Source organism: Ranitomeya variabilis, chromosome 2 (assembly GCF_051348905.1).
Source record: "Ranitomeya variabilis isolate aRanVar5 chromosome 2, aRanVar5.hap1, whole genome shotgun sequence".
NCBI classification, from domain to species: domain Eukaryota; kingdom Metazoa; phylum Chordata; class Amphibia; order Anura; family Dendrobatidae; genus Ranitomeya; species Ranitomeya variabilis.
Window position 1 is genome coordinate 78,017,707 of NC_135233.1, and position 16,525 is coordinate 78,034,231.

General features: G+C 43.6%; 1 protein-coding gene across 1 annotated transcript in view; it reads right to left on the bottom strand.

The window, feature by feature from the left end:
• The window catches only part of ISM1 (isthmin 1), a 97,308-nt gene extending 80,998 nt beyond the window's left edge, over positions 1 to 16,310 (bottom strand). The window contains exon 1 of the mRNA XM_077282575.1: positions 16,019 to 16,310. Coding sequence (XP_077138690.1) covers positions 16,019 to 16,135 — 117 coding nt within the window. The 5' untranslated portion in view covers positions 16,136 to 16,310. The remainder of the gene's footprint in view (positions 1 to 16,018) is intronic.
• Between the last annotated feature and the right edge of the window lie 215 nt (positions 16,311 to 16,525).

A 16,525-nucleotide genomic window follows, 5' to 3' on the forward strand; every position in this document is an offset into this window, starting at 1 on the left:
ATGTCACCTTCCAATAGCAAGGTGGCATTAACCCTTCATTACCCCATATCCCACCGCTACAGGGAGTGGGAAGAGAGTGGCCAAGTGCCAGAATAGGCGCATCTTCCAGATGTGCCTTTTCTGGGGTGGCTGGGGGCAGATGTTTTTAGCCACGGGGGGGCCAATAACCAAGGACCCTCTCCTGGCTATTAATATCTGCCCTCAGTCACTGGCTTTACCATTCTGGCGGAGAAAATTGCGCGGGAGCCCACGCCAATTTTTTCCGCCATTTAACCCTTTATTTCAGCAGCTACAGCGCTGAAATTTTGCACATACACACTACTAACATTAGTAGTGTGGAATATGCAAAAAAAATGGGGATATGAGATGGTTTACTGTATGTAAACCATGTCTCATATCCTGTCGGGTTTGTGCAGGAGAAATGAGAAGCCGGCAATTGAATTACCGGCTTTTAACACATATCGCGCTGAATGAAATCTAAATACAGAATATATATATATGTGTCTCAATGACATATATATATATATATATATACTGTATATATGTTTTCCCGAACATTTGAGCACATAAATCCATTAGATGTCGGTTTTGCAAGCCTGCGCGAAAATCTCGCAGTACGGATGCCATACGGATTACATACGGAGGATGCCATGCGCAAAATACGCTGACACATCCTGACTACGGATCACTATTTTGGGAACATTTCACCGTATTTCGGCCGTATTACGGATGTATAATACGTGGCGTATTGTCTTACGCCGAGTGTGACGCCGGCCTGACTCTTGAAAACAGAGAGGATTTTTAATGCTAGATAAATCGCAAAGTTGCTTGTTTTTACAAGTACTTTTCACTTATAACTAGTTAAGATGAAACAACCTCTTGAAGGATCTCTTTAAGGCTATGTGCACACGTTTAGGAATTTTCGATTTTTTTGCTATAAAAACGCGATAAAACCGCATACATTAAGCATCCTATTTATTAGAATGCAATCCGCATTTTTTGCGCACATGCTGCGTTTTTTTTCCATGGCGGAATCGCATTTTGAAAAAAAAAAAAAAAAAGCAGCAAGTTCATTTTTTGTGCGGAATCGCGGGGATTCCGCAAACATAGGAATGCATTGATTCACTTACTTTCCGCATGGGTCTATGCCCACCATGCGGGAAGTAAGCTGATCATGTGCGGTTGGTACCCAGGGTGGAGAAAAGGAGACTCTCCTCCAGGCCCTGGGAACCATATAATTGTTAAAAAAAATTATATATATATAAAAAATAAAAAATTGTGATATTCTCACCTTCCGGCGTCCCCGGCAGTCTTCCCGCTCCTCGTAATGCTTGCGTTCCCAATAATGCATTGCGAGAATGACCTGTGATGACGTGCGGTCTCGCGAGACCGCTATGTCATCTGGGGTCATTGTAGCAAAGCATTACTGGGACCGAAGCATTGCGAGGAGCGGGAAGACTGCCGGGGACGCCGGAAGGTGAGAATATCACAATTTTTTATTTTTTTTAAATTATTTTAACATTAGATCTTTTTACTATTGATGCTGCATAGGCAGCATCAATAGTAAAAAGTTGGTCACACTTGTCAAACACTATGTTTGACAAGTGTGACCAACCTGTCAGTCAGTTTTCCAAGCGATGCTACAGATCGCTTGGAAAACGCTAGCATTCTGCAAGCTAACTACTATCCGTGTCATCCGTATGGCGAGATTCTCGTTGGCTTGCAAAATGTGGACATATAATGGATCCATGGGCTCAAATATTCGTGAAAATTATATATATTTTTTCTCTCTCTCTGTGAGACACACTTTTTTTTTTTTTTAATACAGAGCTGGATAGCATAAAAGCCGGTAATTCAATTGCCGACTTTTGCTAACTCCTTACCAAACCCGACAGGATATGAAACATGGTTTACACACAGTAAACCATTTCATATCCGTTATATTCTTACATATTCCTCACTAATTAGTTTGTGTGTGCAAAATTTTGGAGCTCTAGGTGTTAAAATAAAGGGTTAAATCACAGAAAAAACTGGCATGGGCTCCCGCGCAATTTTCTCCGCCAGAGTGGGAAAGCCAGTGACTGAGGGCAGATATTAATAGCCTAGAGAGGGACCATGGTTATTGCCCCCCCCCCCCCCCCCGGCTAAAAAGATCTGCCCCCAGCCACCCCAGAAAAGGCACACCTGTAAGATGCACCTATTCTGGCACTAAGGGTACGTGTCCACGTTCAGGATGGCCGGCGCTTTGGATGGAGCAGAAAACTCGCTCTGCCCAAAGCTCTGCCCCTTCTGTAGACGCACATCCGGCATCATCGCACCCCACACATAGGGCCCTGTGTTTTACCTTGCGGCGACGCAGCGTCGCCGCAAGGTAATAGGACACGCTGCGTTCAAGATACTCACCTGTCTGGATCATTCTCCAATAAACCATGAATTAGACGTGGACGATAAGCTTTCCACCCAATAGATTTCAGGATTCGCATGATGGAAGCTCGTGAAATTCCCAATTCTAAAGAGACTCTTCTGGTGGACTTTTTTTTGGACTCTGAACAAATGTTTCAGCAACAAGTTGTTTATTATTTTCTGTACAGACTGTTAGGTCTAGCGGAACGCACCGAGTAATGAGAGATAGATACGAGGTGCGTTTCCAGCCCAAGGTCCACCGTGCAGAGATACCTGCTGCTAAGTAATCGCTGATGGACACTGAGCTCACACGTTAACCTCACCCCGTGTGAAATGAAAGCGAGCTCTGTTACTTCGCAGAGATGCACTGTACACAGAAAACTATTACTCTAACTAGGGTTGTGCTTGCTCTGGAACTCTTCTGTGCTAACCGCACATGAAGGAACCAGATGCTAAGCCAAGGCTAATTGCCCCCACTGACGCTAGCTGCCTGCCTGAGTGTACAGCCCCAGAGCTGAACAGACTCTCCACATATGACTGAGTGGTAGAGTATCCACTGGCAACAACCAAACACAATTGATACTAGCGCAAACCTTTTATAGCTGTAGCTTCTTCAGGACCTTCCTAGTGGACCAATAGCAGCTGCAACAGGACATGAGCATGTGACCCCCGACCTCCAATGAGAGGTCTTTCCTTGGGCATGCTCAGAAGGAGAAAAGCAGGACTTAGTCCCAGAAGCATCTGCTTGCCGCTGACCAGTACTGGCTACAATGGCTGAGCCTGGAAGGGCAGCAGCAATCAAGCGCACAGTATCTGCCTGAGCCAGATGCTGGAACCGACGTCTCTGCTGAGCAGGCTCCACTGCGGCTGGAGAAGAATGGGAGACCGCAGCGAAGGTGGTTTGAGATTCCCCCTGTGCAGCAGCAGGAACTCAAGAGCTAACAGACTGTTTCGGTCGACCAGTTTTTGGAGCATTAAGGATTGAGCCAGTGGCATCGAATTTGTCACAAATGCGGTAAATGGTTTGTCTCTTTGGGGCTTGAGTACCAAATGTTTCAACCCAATTTGCTCTAACTGTTTCAGCATTTTGCGATTTCCAATACTCTTTTAAAATCCATTTTCTTTGATCTGTATTTAACCCCTTCATGACCTTGGGATTTTTCGTTTTTCCGTGTTCGTTTTTCACTCCCCTCCTTCCCAGAGCCATAACTTTTTTATTTTTCTGTCAATTTGGCCATGTGAGGGCTTATTTTTTGCGGGACGAGTTGTACTTTTGAACGACATCATTGGTTTTACCATGTCGTGTACTAGAGAAAGGGAAAAAATTCCAAGTGCGGTGAAATTGCAAAAAAAGTACAATCCCACACTTGTTTTTTGCTTGGCTTTTTTGCTAGCGTCTCCATTTTTCATGATCTGGGGTCGGTTGAGGGCTTATTTTTTGCGTGCCGAGCTGGCATTTTTAATGATAGCATTTTGGTGCAGATACGTTCTTTTGATCGCCCGTTATTGCATTTTAATGCAATGTCACGGCGACAAAAAAAAAAACGCAATTCTGGCGTTTCTAATTTTTTTCCCGCTATGCCATTTAGCGATCAGGTTAATGCTTTTTTTTATTGATAGATCGGGCGATTCTGAACGCGGCGATACGAAATATGTGTAGATTTGATTTTTTTTTTATTGATTTATTTTGAATGGGGCGAAAGGGGGGTGATTTAAAGTTTTATATTTTTTTTATTTTTTTTCACATTTTTTTTAACTTTTGCCATGCTTCTATAGCCTCTATAGGAGGCTAGAAGCAGGCACAACCCGATCGCCTCTGCTACATAGCAGCGATCTCATGTTCGCTGCTATGCAGCAGAATTGCAGGTGTGCTGTGAGCGCCGACCACAGGGTGGCGCTTACAGCTACCGGCGATCAGTAACCATAGAGGTCTCAAGGACCTCTATGGTTACTGTCCTGACACATCGCCGACCTCCGATCATGTGACGGGGGTCGGCGATGACGTCATTTCCGGCCGCCCGGCCGGATGCGGTAGTTAAATGCCGCTGTCTGCGTTTGACAGCGGCATTTAACTAGTTAATAGCGGCGGGTGAATCGCGATTTCACCCGCCGCTACTGCGGGCACATGTCAGCTGTTCAAAACAGCTGACATGTCCCGGCTTTGATGCGGGCTCACCGCGGAGCCCTGCATCAAATCAGGGGAGCTGACCTCGGACGTACTATCCCGTCCGAGGTCAGTAAGGGGTTAAATTATTTGCCATTATGGGTTATCTGAAAAGAAAACAGATTTGGGGGAGATTTATCTGTGAAAACTGGATCTGTGAAACTGACTCAATTGCACTCAGCAACCAATCATATTCCACCTTTGATTTTCCAAAGAGTCTATGAAGAATGAAAAGTGAAATCTGATTGGTTGCCAAGGGGAACTGAGTCAGTTTCACTTTACACCATGTTTGATAAATCTCCCCCTTCATAACCCTAGTACACATACTGTCCACCTACTTTTGGACCACACACACACACACACACACACACACACACACACACACACACACACACACACACCCACACACACCCACACACCCACACAATGTGTAGACAATTATTTTATCTATTCTATTTTTAACCGGCCAGTGTGACTTTACTGTACACCGCACTGCCGGTAGGCTTTTCTATAGGACACCGATGCGTATTTCTTGCCAGGCAGACGTGTGGTCCATGTGTAATCCGTATTTTTCTCGCTCCCATAGACTTTCATTGGCGTATTTTTGGAGGAATACCCTGACAATCGCAGCATGCTGCGATTTTCTCAGCCCGTAAAATACAGCCGAGAAATATACGGTTGATGGAAGCTGCCCCATAGAGAATCATTGGTCCGTGTGCAATGGGTCTCCCTCGTCCGTATTTCTCTCTAGTGTGACGCCGGCCTAACAGTAACTTCAGTTGTGTTATGTGATCATATTAGGCACTGTTCAAATTGGATTCTGAGGCTCATTATTGAAGGACCCTATTATATTCAAGAGGGTGCATCAGGTGCTTCTGGTGTCCATCAGGAGATGTATCACGCACTATCACTTTCGTTGTTCAGTTCTAGGGTGCAGCACAGTGGCTCAGTGGTTAGCACTGCATGATCACCGTCATGTCAACTACACAGATTCTTGTGAAGAAGGTCCACTACACAAAAGGCTCTTACAGTAGTCCAGAGTCTTGCATGTGTACACCCCAGTGTTTTCTTCAAAATCGTGGCTATATCCATATGAAGCACATAAAGTAAATGGTTTTGATGGAAAAGTTTAGCACTCCATTTGTACAAAAAAAAAAAAAATCCAGACAACGATCTTACGTAAACTGTCCACTTTTTGCCAATATGGAGACATTTTTTGATCGATCTACAGAATATCCCATGAACTTATGCTCGAGGGATAAGCAAACCTGAAAAGGAGAAGGCAGAAGTGGCTGTGCATGCTTGGTGACTTGTTACTGAAGTCTATGATACAGAACGGGTCAAGGTTTTCTGATCACCTATAGAACTCAATAGGTTCTTCTTGATATGTTTATGCCCCCAGACATTTATTGTATACCCCATTAACAAGTCATAAATGTCTCTTATGGCAACTTTAGGCTCCTCACCAAAATTTTCACAGCACATTTCCAAAACTGATAATTTGATTGTGGTAGGCCATATTCAGATGGTGCTGAACAGTAAAGTTGTTGTGGACCTCTGTAAAACCCTACACACTCACAATCAGCAGTATGCTCCACCTAGTGTGACAAGTGCTAGCCATTTCTCCTTAGCAGACGGCCATTTACATCAGCTGATTGGGACGTTGGGAGGCATACTCTCAGCAAACAAAAGATATTTGCTCATTTACCCAGCAATGACTTGGAATAACCGGTGACAGGACATATCTGCCAGAGCCAATGCTCGTAAGGGTCTCTTTGTGTTGACCTGTACTCAGAAGTTCCAAACCTTAATAGGGCTTTATGTTAAGAGTTACGGTAGGTGAAGATGCTGCTGGTCATATTTTTTTCTATTCTGGCATTAAATCGACTACTTCATGACATTTTAGGATCTTACAATAGGATGGGACAGTCAAAAACAAAATATCACCTCTCAATAGGATATCGCTAACGTATCGTAGGGGTCCAACTGCTGAGACCTGCACCGATCGGCAGATGGCACTGTATCCTAGTTACAAAATGGAGCTGCAATTTGGATGTCTGACTGATGCTCAATTCATTCTCTATAGGGCTGACCGCAGCACTTGGCAGCGCCATATTGAATAAATGAAGCTTCAGCTGAGCATGTGCACTGCTGTACCATCCTAAGAGGTAAAAGAGACCCATTCTGCCACGTCCCAGTAGTCAGACGTCCATTGATCCATAAGGTATCAACTATCCTATGAATATGTGATATCATGTTCTTCACCAGATGAGCCCATTAAGGGCTCATTTCCACATGCGAGGCACACGTCCGTATCTCGCATGTGGAAACCAAGCTGTGGAGCCGGCACTCCAGAGCGGAGCGTGCGGCCGCATAGGAACACATGGAGCTGCACGCTCCGCTCCAAAGTGCCGGCTGCACAGCTTGGTTTCCACATGCGAGATACGGACGTGTGCCTCGCATGTGGAAATGAGCCCTAAGGCTGAATTCCCATATATCGGTTGTGTTTGGCCAAATGGTTTTGGTCTAAGTCAGAGATAACCGATTTACAAAGTTGGGCACCGGTTGGGTGACCACAGTGCTTTTGATCAGCCTCCTGGATCAGTCAAGGGCAATAACGGATGTGGCAAATGCTAAAAACAATTCTAGAAAAAAAAAAAATAAATACAAACAAACTCTAAGGGGTCAAGATACCCCATGTAAATCTTTATTTAAAAAAAAAAAAAAACAACAACAACTATGATTTCATATTCGGGACTGCACAAACGAACCTGGAATAGATTACAGTATCCCAAAACTAAAAGGGGATGAAATGAAACACCTTGACTCAGCCCACCAGCACCCATGGAGACCACGGCATTTATGCAGACACTGGACCAAAATAAATAAATAATCTGATCTCATAGCAGAAAATGGTTTATGGAGGAACGTGAAATTACACAACAAATCTGTCTATTCCGTGCACGACCAACATCTGATTTTATACAAGATCCTTAAAGCTGATCTGAGATTATATATATATGTATACATAATAAATATGGTCATGCTAATATCTGTTATCATTACAATTTATAGTTATACAGCTGCTTCAACCAAAATAGTTTACTTGAAAAGACCCGAGGAGATAGAATTACAATGCGAAGCTTTCAAATCCTGTTACATTGAAGAGGATAATTTAAACCATTCACGACTAAAGGGAGGATTTTTAAGTAGAAGTTATTATGAATGTCAGGGTGTATTGGCGTGATCGATACAGTATATATACACCAGGAGCTGCATTCACGCTTCACAAGGGGGATTCATTTGTTGATCTTAATGTGGTCTGATCTACTGCAAAAAATGGTCAAGATGGTGAAGTCACCTTATCCTCAACACAAACATGGACTTCAGAACTGCCAACGGATCATTTTTTAAGCAAAACCTTCATATCTTTGCATCGTTTTGCATTGTTCATACGCTGAAAACTTTCCACATATGGCACCAAACACATTTTTGCTCCCGAACGATGATCAGCTTTTCACCTTGCTTTGGATTATTCTGACTGAGACTTTGACAAGCCTCCAGTCATACGCACCCAGCATGGCATTCCTAGGGTATTCTGCATACGATGTCAAACTTGGGTGAACCTACCTAGCTTTTTTCCCCCTTCAGGAAATTCTGGTATTTTTAAAGCGCTTCATGAGATGCCTGGCGTCTTCCATCTGTCTGTTGGGCTCCCTTTAGACTTTATTTAGCTCGTGGCATCTTCCTTAGGCACCATAAAAATGATCAGGTCACTTTTTTTTAAGCCGCTGTGTATGTTATGAAACCTGAAGTGGTTTAAAGACGATCATAAGACTTTACATACAACAGTAACTACCGTACTTTCTACATAGAAACGCACATGTTCAACCTTTTGCTCATTGTTTTAGGTCAGTTTCAGGGCGACGTTGCCAGAAAAAGATGTTGTGTGTACATAGCCTGACATGGTACCCTAGATGGCCATGTTATGCTCTTCCTGACAACTAAAAGGAGAAGTTGCTTTCCCGGAATATAGATTTCAACAGACGGAGCCCTGAATAAGGAGCTTTATGAAGATTTTTAGCCTTAAGTCAGGGGGTCTTCTAACTCTAACAAAATATTACAAAAAAAAAAAAAAAAAAAACCACCAACTCCCATCTTGATGTTGGATAAAAGTACCTTGTTGCCCGAATCCTACGAATCACTAGGAAATTAAAAGCCATGGTCTCTTAAGAGCTTTACTACTTCTAGTTAATATGGATTAAAGAAGTTCCATGATATACTGCAATCAATACATCTGCCGTTAACATTAACTGTCTTTAACATTTCCCACAAAGGCCATTTTCACACGGAATACCGGCCACAATGCATGAACTGACTGCAAACCGCACTGCATCATATGTGAAACTGACCTAAAACTTTGATTATAGAGATTGGTGGAATTCGTATGACAGAACCACTACCATCTTTATATATATCATATCACATTATATATCATCATATACACACACACACACACACACACACACACACACACACACACACGCTTTTGAGTGTTTAACTAAGGCATGATTCAATTTTTTATTAATTGGCTCACATACAAGGAAAAAAAAAAAAAGTGGAACAGGGTCTCTAAACACCTTCCAAAATCCAGATAACAATTGAAGAGGGTCTACATACATCTCCCAACAGTCAGATAACAGTGGAAGAGGGTCTACATACATCTTCCAGCAGACATGTAAAGGTACATGCCCAGTTAACAGATTAGCAATCTATAGTGCATTTCACGTAAAGATTATTAAAAGAGGATTTTATATTAATAGATCGTTGTACTTCCTAAATCAGTGACACTGTTGCCCATGTTTAAGATGAGCGCACAGTAGTAGCAGAACCCCACTGTGCGCCTTTCAACTTCCTTGTTACAATTGCTTCAATATGTTTTCATCCTAAATGGAGGGGGGGGGGGGGGGGGGTGAAGGGACAAACACATACCCGATTACCAAAACTAATGCTCGCTCCATGGTTATTAACTGCTTCACACACACACACAAAAAAAAAAAAAAAAAAAAAAACACACCAAACCATTCCCATAAAGAGGATATTAGAAATCTGAGACTGAAGATGACAGGAATGGCATCACTTCAAGGTCAAGCTGATGGGGTACAGCCTAAGTAATTTTTGCCCAGATTGGGTTATTTATCCCATGTTACCAACATCTACAATGAGTACCCTGGACGTAGCACTGACACTCTGATCTTACCACATTTACAGTAGCGTCATTGAGGATTTTAGAAAACACTTTAGGATCATGTTCTGGAAGAAATGACACATGAATTCAAGGTCAACTTTTGAAGTCCAACGTGTGATGGGGTTGTACAAGGAAAAAAAAAAAAGAAAGAAGAAAAAAAAAAGTCCAGAAAACCTTATAATCATCCAGTAAATCCACAGTGCAGTTGGACTATCTTATCTCTCCTCTATAAATGTAGGACCTTGATGGCATAAATTGGGACATTTCAGGAGACAGATTTTTATTCTTATGCCCAGTTTCTGACTTCGTGATAGCAATGATTTTACAAAATGTATCATTACTGTGGCTTCCAGAGAACAACACAACTTCAGGAGAGTTCAGTAGTAGGCAACTATAAAAAGTCAGGTGCCTGTAACAGATTTCTAGGCACATTGGCCACCTGGTCCCCGACACTTGTCCAGATATTGCTTAGGAAGGTGATAAAGTGATAGATCACAGATTTTATCACTGTGCCCAACTGTATCTAACAAATGAATGAGAAAAACAATTACGGTAATTTCGGGTCTGAAATTAAAAGGTTTACTGTTGTGAATTTGCTTTTTGCTCCCTCTAGTGGTTACTAGTTTTTTGACTCTGGTTTTTCTGTCATTCCTTTTATCCGCACCTGGGTCGTTAGTTAGGGGTGTTGCTATATAAGCTCCCTGGACCTTCAGTTCAATGCCTGGCAACGTAGTTATCAGAGCTAGTCTGCTGTGCTCTTGTCTACTGATCCTGGTTCCAGTTATATCAGCTAAGTCTGCCTTTTGTTTTTTGCTATTTGTTTTGGTTTTGTATTTTTGTCCAGCTTGTCCCAAATCTATATCCTGACCTTTGCTGGAAGCTCTAGGGGGCTGGTGTTCTCCCCCCGGACCGTTAGACGGTTCGGGGGTTCTTGAATTTCCAGTGTGGATTTTGATAGGGTTTTTGTTGACCATATAAGTTACCTTTCTTTATTCTGCTATTAGTAAGCTGGCCTCTCTGTGCTAAACCTGGTTCATTTCTGTGTTTGTCATTTCCTCTTACCTCACCGTTATTATTTGTGGGGGGCTTCTATCCAGCTTTGGGGTCCCCTTCTCTGGAGGCAAGAAAGGTCTTTGTTTTCCTCTACTAGGGGTAGCTAGATTCTCCGGCTGGCGCGTGTCATCTAGAATCAACGTAGGAATGATCCCCGGCTACTTCTAGTGTTGGCGTTAGGAGTAGATATATGGTCAACCCAGTTACCACTGCCCTATGAGCTGGATTTTTGTATTCTGCAGACTTCCACGTTCCTCTGAGACCCTCGCCATTGGGGTCATAACAGTTTACCAAGGGAATTTTCAAAAAGGGTAAACCGATGTAGCCATAGGGATTCCCAGTACTGATCACACTGGTATCCCAAAGGTTTCTTTACATAAGCCTCAACCTAGATCTTAGAGCAGGGGTCCCCATCCTGTAGGTCGGGAGCCACATGTGTCTCGAGGTCCCATGAACTGTGGCTCGCGGCTGTCTGACAGCTTGGTGCATTCGCTCCAGATTTAGTAAACTGGCATGAAGAGCACATCTCAAAATGGTGAACATTGTGAGTAGCCCTACATAGAAGAGCAGATTTGGGAACACTTCTACTGGTCTTGGGGGTTTAGAGATAATTTAAGTATGGTACGCTGGAGATAGGATGGTACTACCGGTCAGAGGAGGTGCTTGAAGATGGATGCGACTGTGTTGGGAGAATGCTGAATGTGGTGGGAACCCCTGGATCTTGGTATACTGCTTGGGGGGGATTTGTGTGGAAAAGCTTTGGTTATCATTATACCCGTAATGGAGGCTTTGGTTGCCACTATTATGAGGCAGTGGCTGGATGAGGCTCGCGACCCTCTTGCAGAGCTGAATGTGGCGCTCAAGGTCAGAAAGGTTGAGGACCACTGTCTTAGAGCACTGATGTCCTCCAAAATCTGCTCTGCTACACATCTGTGGTAGGACACAAGATTCCTAGTATTGATCCGTTTTGTCTCATACGGTCAGTGAAACCGTAACATACAGCAAAGTATCAGTCAGAATACAGGACAATATACCAGTATGCTGATAAATCACATCTAGGGTAGAGAAAAACCCAAACCTCAAACAGATCGATCTATCACATCCCAAAAAACACTCAGCTGCCCGTCTACAGATGGATTCCCCTACCCAAGAAAAGCTTAGATTCTATACATAGGGACGCTCCAGAAGTCTGATGAGAGTTGTGGTGATGGGATACTGGCCCTCTGGCTGTGAGCGATCATGAGAACATACACATAGGAAGAAAAGCCAGTTGTCAGCAAGTCACAAATAGTTAATTGTAATGGTCAGGGCTGATAACTGTCTACATTCCTCGACTGTAAAAAAAAAAAAAATTATGCGATTTTTATTTTCAGTACCTGAAAAATAAGTATTAGCTTTATGGTTGTGTTCATGTTTGATGCCATTTCCGTTTTTTTTGGTTCCACCGCGGAAACAGAACACTTAACATTATCGCAGCGTCGGATCAGTCACGTAACAGGCAGCAACAGTTTGAGATGGACCCTACTGACTATAATGGGGTCCAGAAGATTTAGGTCACCATGTCCATTCTTTTACTGGACAAACTACGAGAGGCTTTTCTGGCCAGATCTGCAACAGCCTCCAACACAGATGAGAGCGGAGCCCAAATTGGAGAAGATTGAAAGAGTTAGGCCAGCGTCACACTAGGCGTAAGACAATACAGTCCTCCTTTTTTTTTTTTACGGCCGTAAAAGAAATGTTCCCAAAATAGTGATCCGTATGTCCTCCGTAGGCAGGGTGTGTCAGCGTATTTTGCGCATGGCATCCTCCGTATGTAATCCGTATGGCATCCGTACTGCGATATTTTCTCGCAGGCTTGCAAAACCGACATCTAATGGATTTATGTGCTCAAATGTCCGTTAAAACATATATACAGTGTGTATATATATATATATATATATATATATATATATATATATATATATATATATATATATATATTCTGTATTTATATTTAATTCAGCGCGATATATGTGAAAAGCCGGAAATTCAATTGCCGGCTTTTCATTTCTCCTGCCTAAACACGACATGATATGAGACATGGTTTACATACAGTAAACCATCTCATATCCCCCTTTTTTTTGCATATTCCACACTACTAATGTTAGTAGTGTGTATGTGCAAAATTTGGGCGCTGTAGCTGCTAAAATAAAGGGTGAAATGGCGAAAAAAATTGGCGTGGGCTCCCGCGCAATTTTCTCCGCCAGAGTGGTAAAGCCAGTGACTGAAGGCAGATATTAATAGCCTAGAGAGGGTCCATGGTTATTGGCCCCCCCTGGCTACAAACATCTGCCCCCAGCCACCCCAGAAAAGGCACATCTGGAAGATGCGCCTATTCTGGCACTTGGCCACTCTCTTCCCATTCCCGTGTAGCGGTGGGATATCGGGTAATGAAGGGTTAATGCCACCTTGCTATTGTAAGGTGACATTAAGCCAGATTAATAATGGAGAGGCATCAATTATGACACCTATCCATTATTAATCCAATTGTCTGAAAGGGTTAAAACACACACACACACACACACACACACACACATTATTAAAAATGATTTAATGAAATAAACACAGGTTGTTTTAGTATTTTATTGTTCTCTCAATCCACCTGAAGACCCTCACTTGGCAAAATAATAAACCAACAATATACATACCTTCTGATGAACGGTCAGGTCCCACGAAGTAAATCCATCTGAAGGGGTTAAATCAATTTACAGGCAGGAGCTGTGCTAAAGCACTCGCTCGTACCTGTAATCCTCGGTGCTGAAAGGAAAGCTGGGTGATCTGTACTTACATTGAGTTGCGGTGAGGCACCCTCTGGTGGATGAACTCATATGAACTCGAGCGTGGGAACTTTTCCAAGGCTCCGGTTCATGAGGACATCCAGCAGAGGGCGCCTCACCGCGACTCAATGTAAGTACAGATCACCCAGCTTTCCTTTCAGCACCCGGGGATCGCAGGTACGAGCGAGTGCTTTAGCACAGCTCCTGCCTGTAAATTGATTTAACCCCTTCAGATGGATTTACTTCGTGGGACCTGACAGTTCATCAGAAGGTATGTATATTGTTGGTTTATTATTTTGCCAAGCGAGGGTCTTCAGGTGGATTGAGAGAACAATAAAATACTAAAACCTGTGTGTTTATTTCATTAAAATCATTTTTAATAATGTGTGTGTGTGTGTGTGTGTGTGTGTGTGTGTGTGTGTGTGTGTGTGTGTGTGTGTGTGTGTGTGTGTGTGTGTGTGTGTGTGTGTGTGTTTTTTAACCCTTTCAGACAATTGGATTAATAATGGATAGGTGTCATAATTGATGCCTCTCCATTATTAATCTGGCTTAATGTCACCTTACAATAGCAAGGTGGCGTTAACCCTTCATTACCCCATATCCCACCGCTACACGGGAGTGGGAAGAGAGTGGCCAAGTGCCAGAATAGGCACATCTTCCAGATGTGCCTTTTCTGGGGTGGCTGGGGGCAGATGTTTGTAGCCAGGGGGGGCCAATAACCATGGACCCTCTCCTGGCTATTAATATCTGCCCTCAGTCACTGGCTTTACCACTCTGGCGGAGAAAATTGCGCTGGTGCACACGCCAATTTTTTCCGCCATTTAACCCTTTATTTTAGCAGCTACAGCGCCCAAATTTTGCACATACACACTACTAACATTAGTAGTGTGGAATATGCAAAAAAAAAAAAAAAAAAAAGGGGATATGAGATGGTGTACTGTATGTAAACCATGTCTCATATCCTGTCGGGTTTGTGAAGGAGAAATGAAAAGCCGGCAATTGAATTACCGGCTTTTCACTAACACCGCTGCGTATTTCTCGCAAGTCACACTGCTGGTCAGTGTGGAATCCGTATTTTTCTCGCCCCCATAGACTTTCATTGGCGTATTTTTTGCGCAATACGCTGACAAACGCAGCATGCTGCGATTTTCTACGTCCGTACAATACCGTATACTACGGATGTGTAATATACGGCTGATAGGACCTGACCCATTGGGAATAATTGGGCCGTTTGTTAGGCGTGTTTTACGGACGTATTTTATGCGCTCTTACGTCCGTAAAACTCGCTAGTGTGACGGCGGCCTTATTGTGATTTTTTCATGGACAGAACATGTACTCATTCTAATCTCTAAGCATGTTCACGGGTCTGTTTTGTTTTTTTTGCAGTTAGATGGTCTGCATATAAAAAAAAAAAATTAAGAAAAAAAAAAAAAAGAAAAAGTAAAAAAAAAAAAGAATGCATGGGTAGGAAAAGCTTAGAATTTTGGGCAAAACAGATGTCACGATAATGGTAAAACTGGACAGAAAACACTGATTAAAATCAATCCGTTCTCTCATACCCAAGCACATTGTCTGAATATAGATATACAGATCTCACCTATAGATACTCATCACATCTAACCTACAGACACATCACATCTGACCTATACATTGTATCTGACCTATACACCGCACCTCATCTGCAGATACATACCGTAGATAGTGTATGTGACCTATAGCTCTACATATCTGACCTGTACATATATAGTGTATCTGACCTATAGCTCTACATAACTGGCCTGTACATATAGTGTATCTGCCCTATATCCATAGCTGCCCTATAGATATATAGTGTATCTGCCGTATATATATATATATATATATATATATATATATATATATATACACACACACACACACACACACACACTGTATTGGACCTGTACATATAGTGTATCTGCCCTATATCCATATCTGCCCTATATACAGACATCTGCCCTATAGATATATAGTGCATCTACTATATATATATATATATATATATATATAGTGTGTGTGTGTATGTATCTGCCCTATAGCTATACAGTGCATCTGCCCTATAGATAGTGTTTCTCGCCTACAGCCATCTGCCCTATAGATATATTATATCTGCCCTATATATATATATAGTGTATCTCCCCTATAGATAGTGTTTCTCACCTACAGCCTTTTTTCCTCGCTGACACATCCATCACTCACAGTCCCTCTCTCTCTGTGGCAGCTCAGTGCGGTTCCTCCGCCTACATTCCCCGTTCACACCGGGTGTCGGAGCCGCAGGTGGCATCTCCCATCACTTTCTCCCGGGCGCAGACTCACCTGGTGCTGGCTGCTGGCATTGGCCGGGCTGGCAGGACTCCCTCGCAGCACAGTGATGTGCAGTGTGAGCAGCACAAGTCCCAGCAGCAGCAGGAGCTCCGCTGCCAGCCGCACCATCCTCTTGATGCGTCCAGCTTTCAGTGCCCGCTCGCTCGGGCCGGCTGCACCCCCGTTCTCCGGGTCCAGGGGGGCCGGCTGGGTGGAGGAGCCGCCGCCAGCACCGCCACCACCACCGCAGCAGCAGCAGCAGCACTTGGGAGCCACTGCGGGACAGGAAGGAACAAAGCCCCAGGGAAAGCTTCAGGAGAGGGCGGAGGCGGCTGAGCGGCGGGCAGGACTTGTCGGAGCCAGCGGAGATCCACATGGGCTGCTCCCCACAACGGCGATTCCCCGAGTGTGCACAGGTGTGCAGTACCGCAATCCACCAGCTCCAGTGCGGGGGCCGCTGTGCAGCTCGGTGCTCAGTAGTCCTGTGTGACAGTCACATAGCAGGGCGCCTCAGGAAGG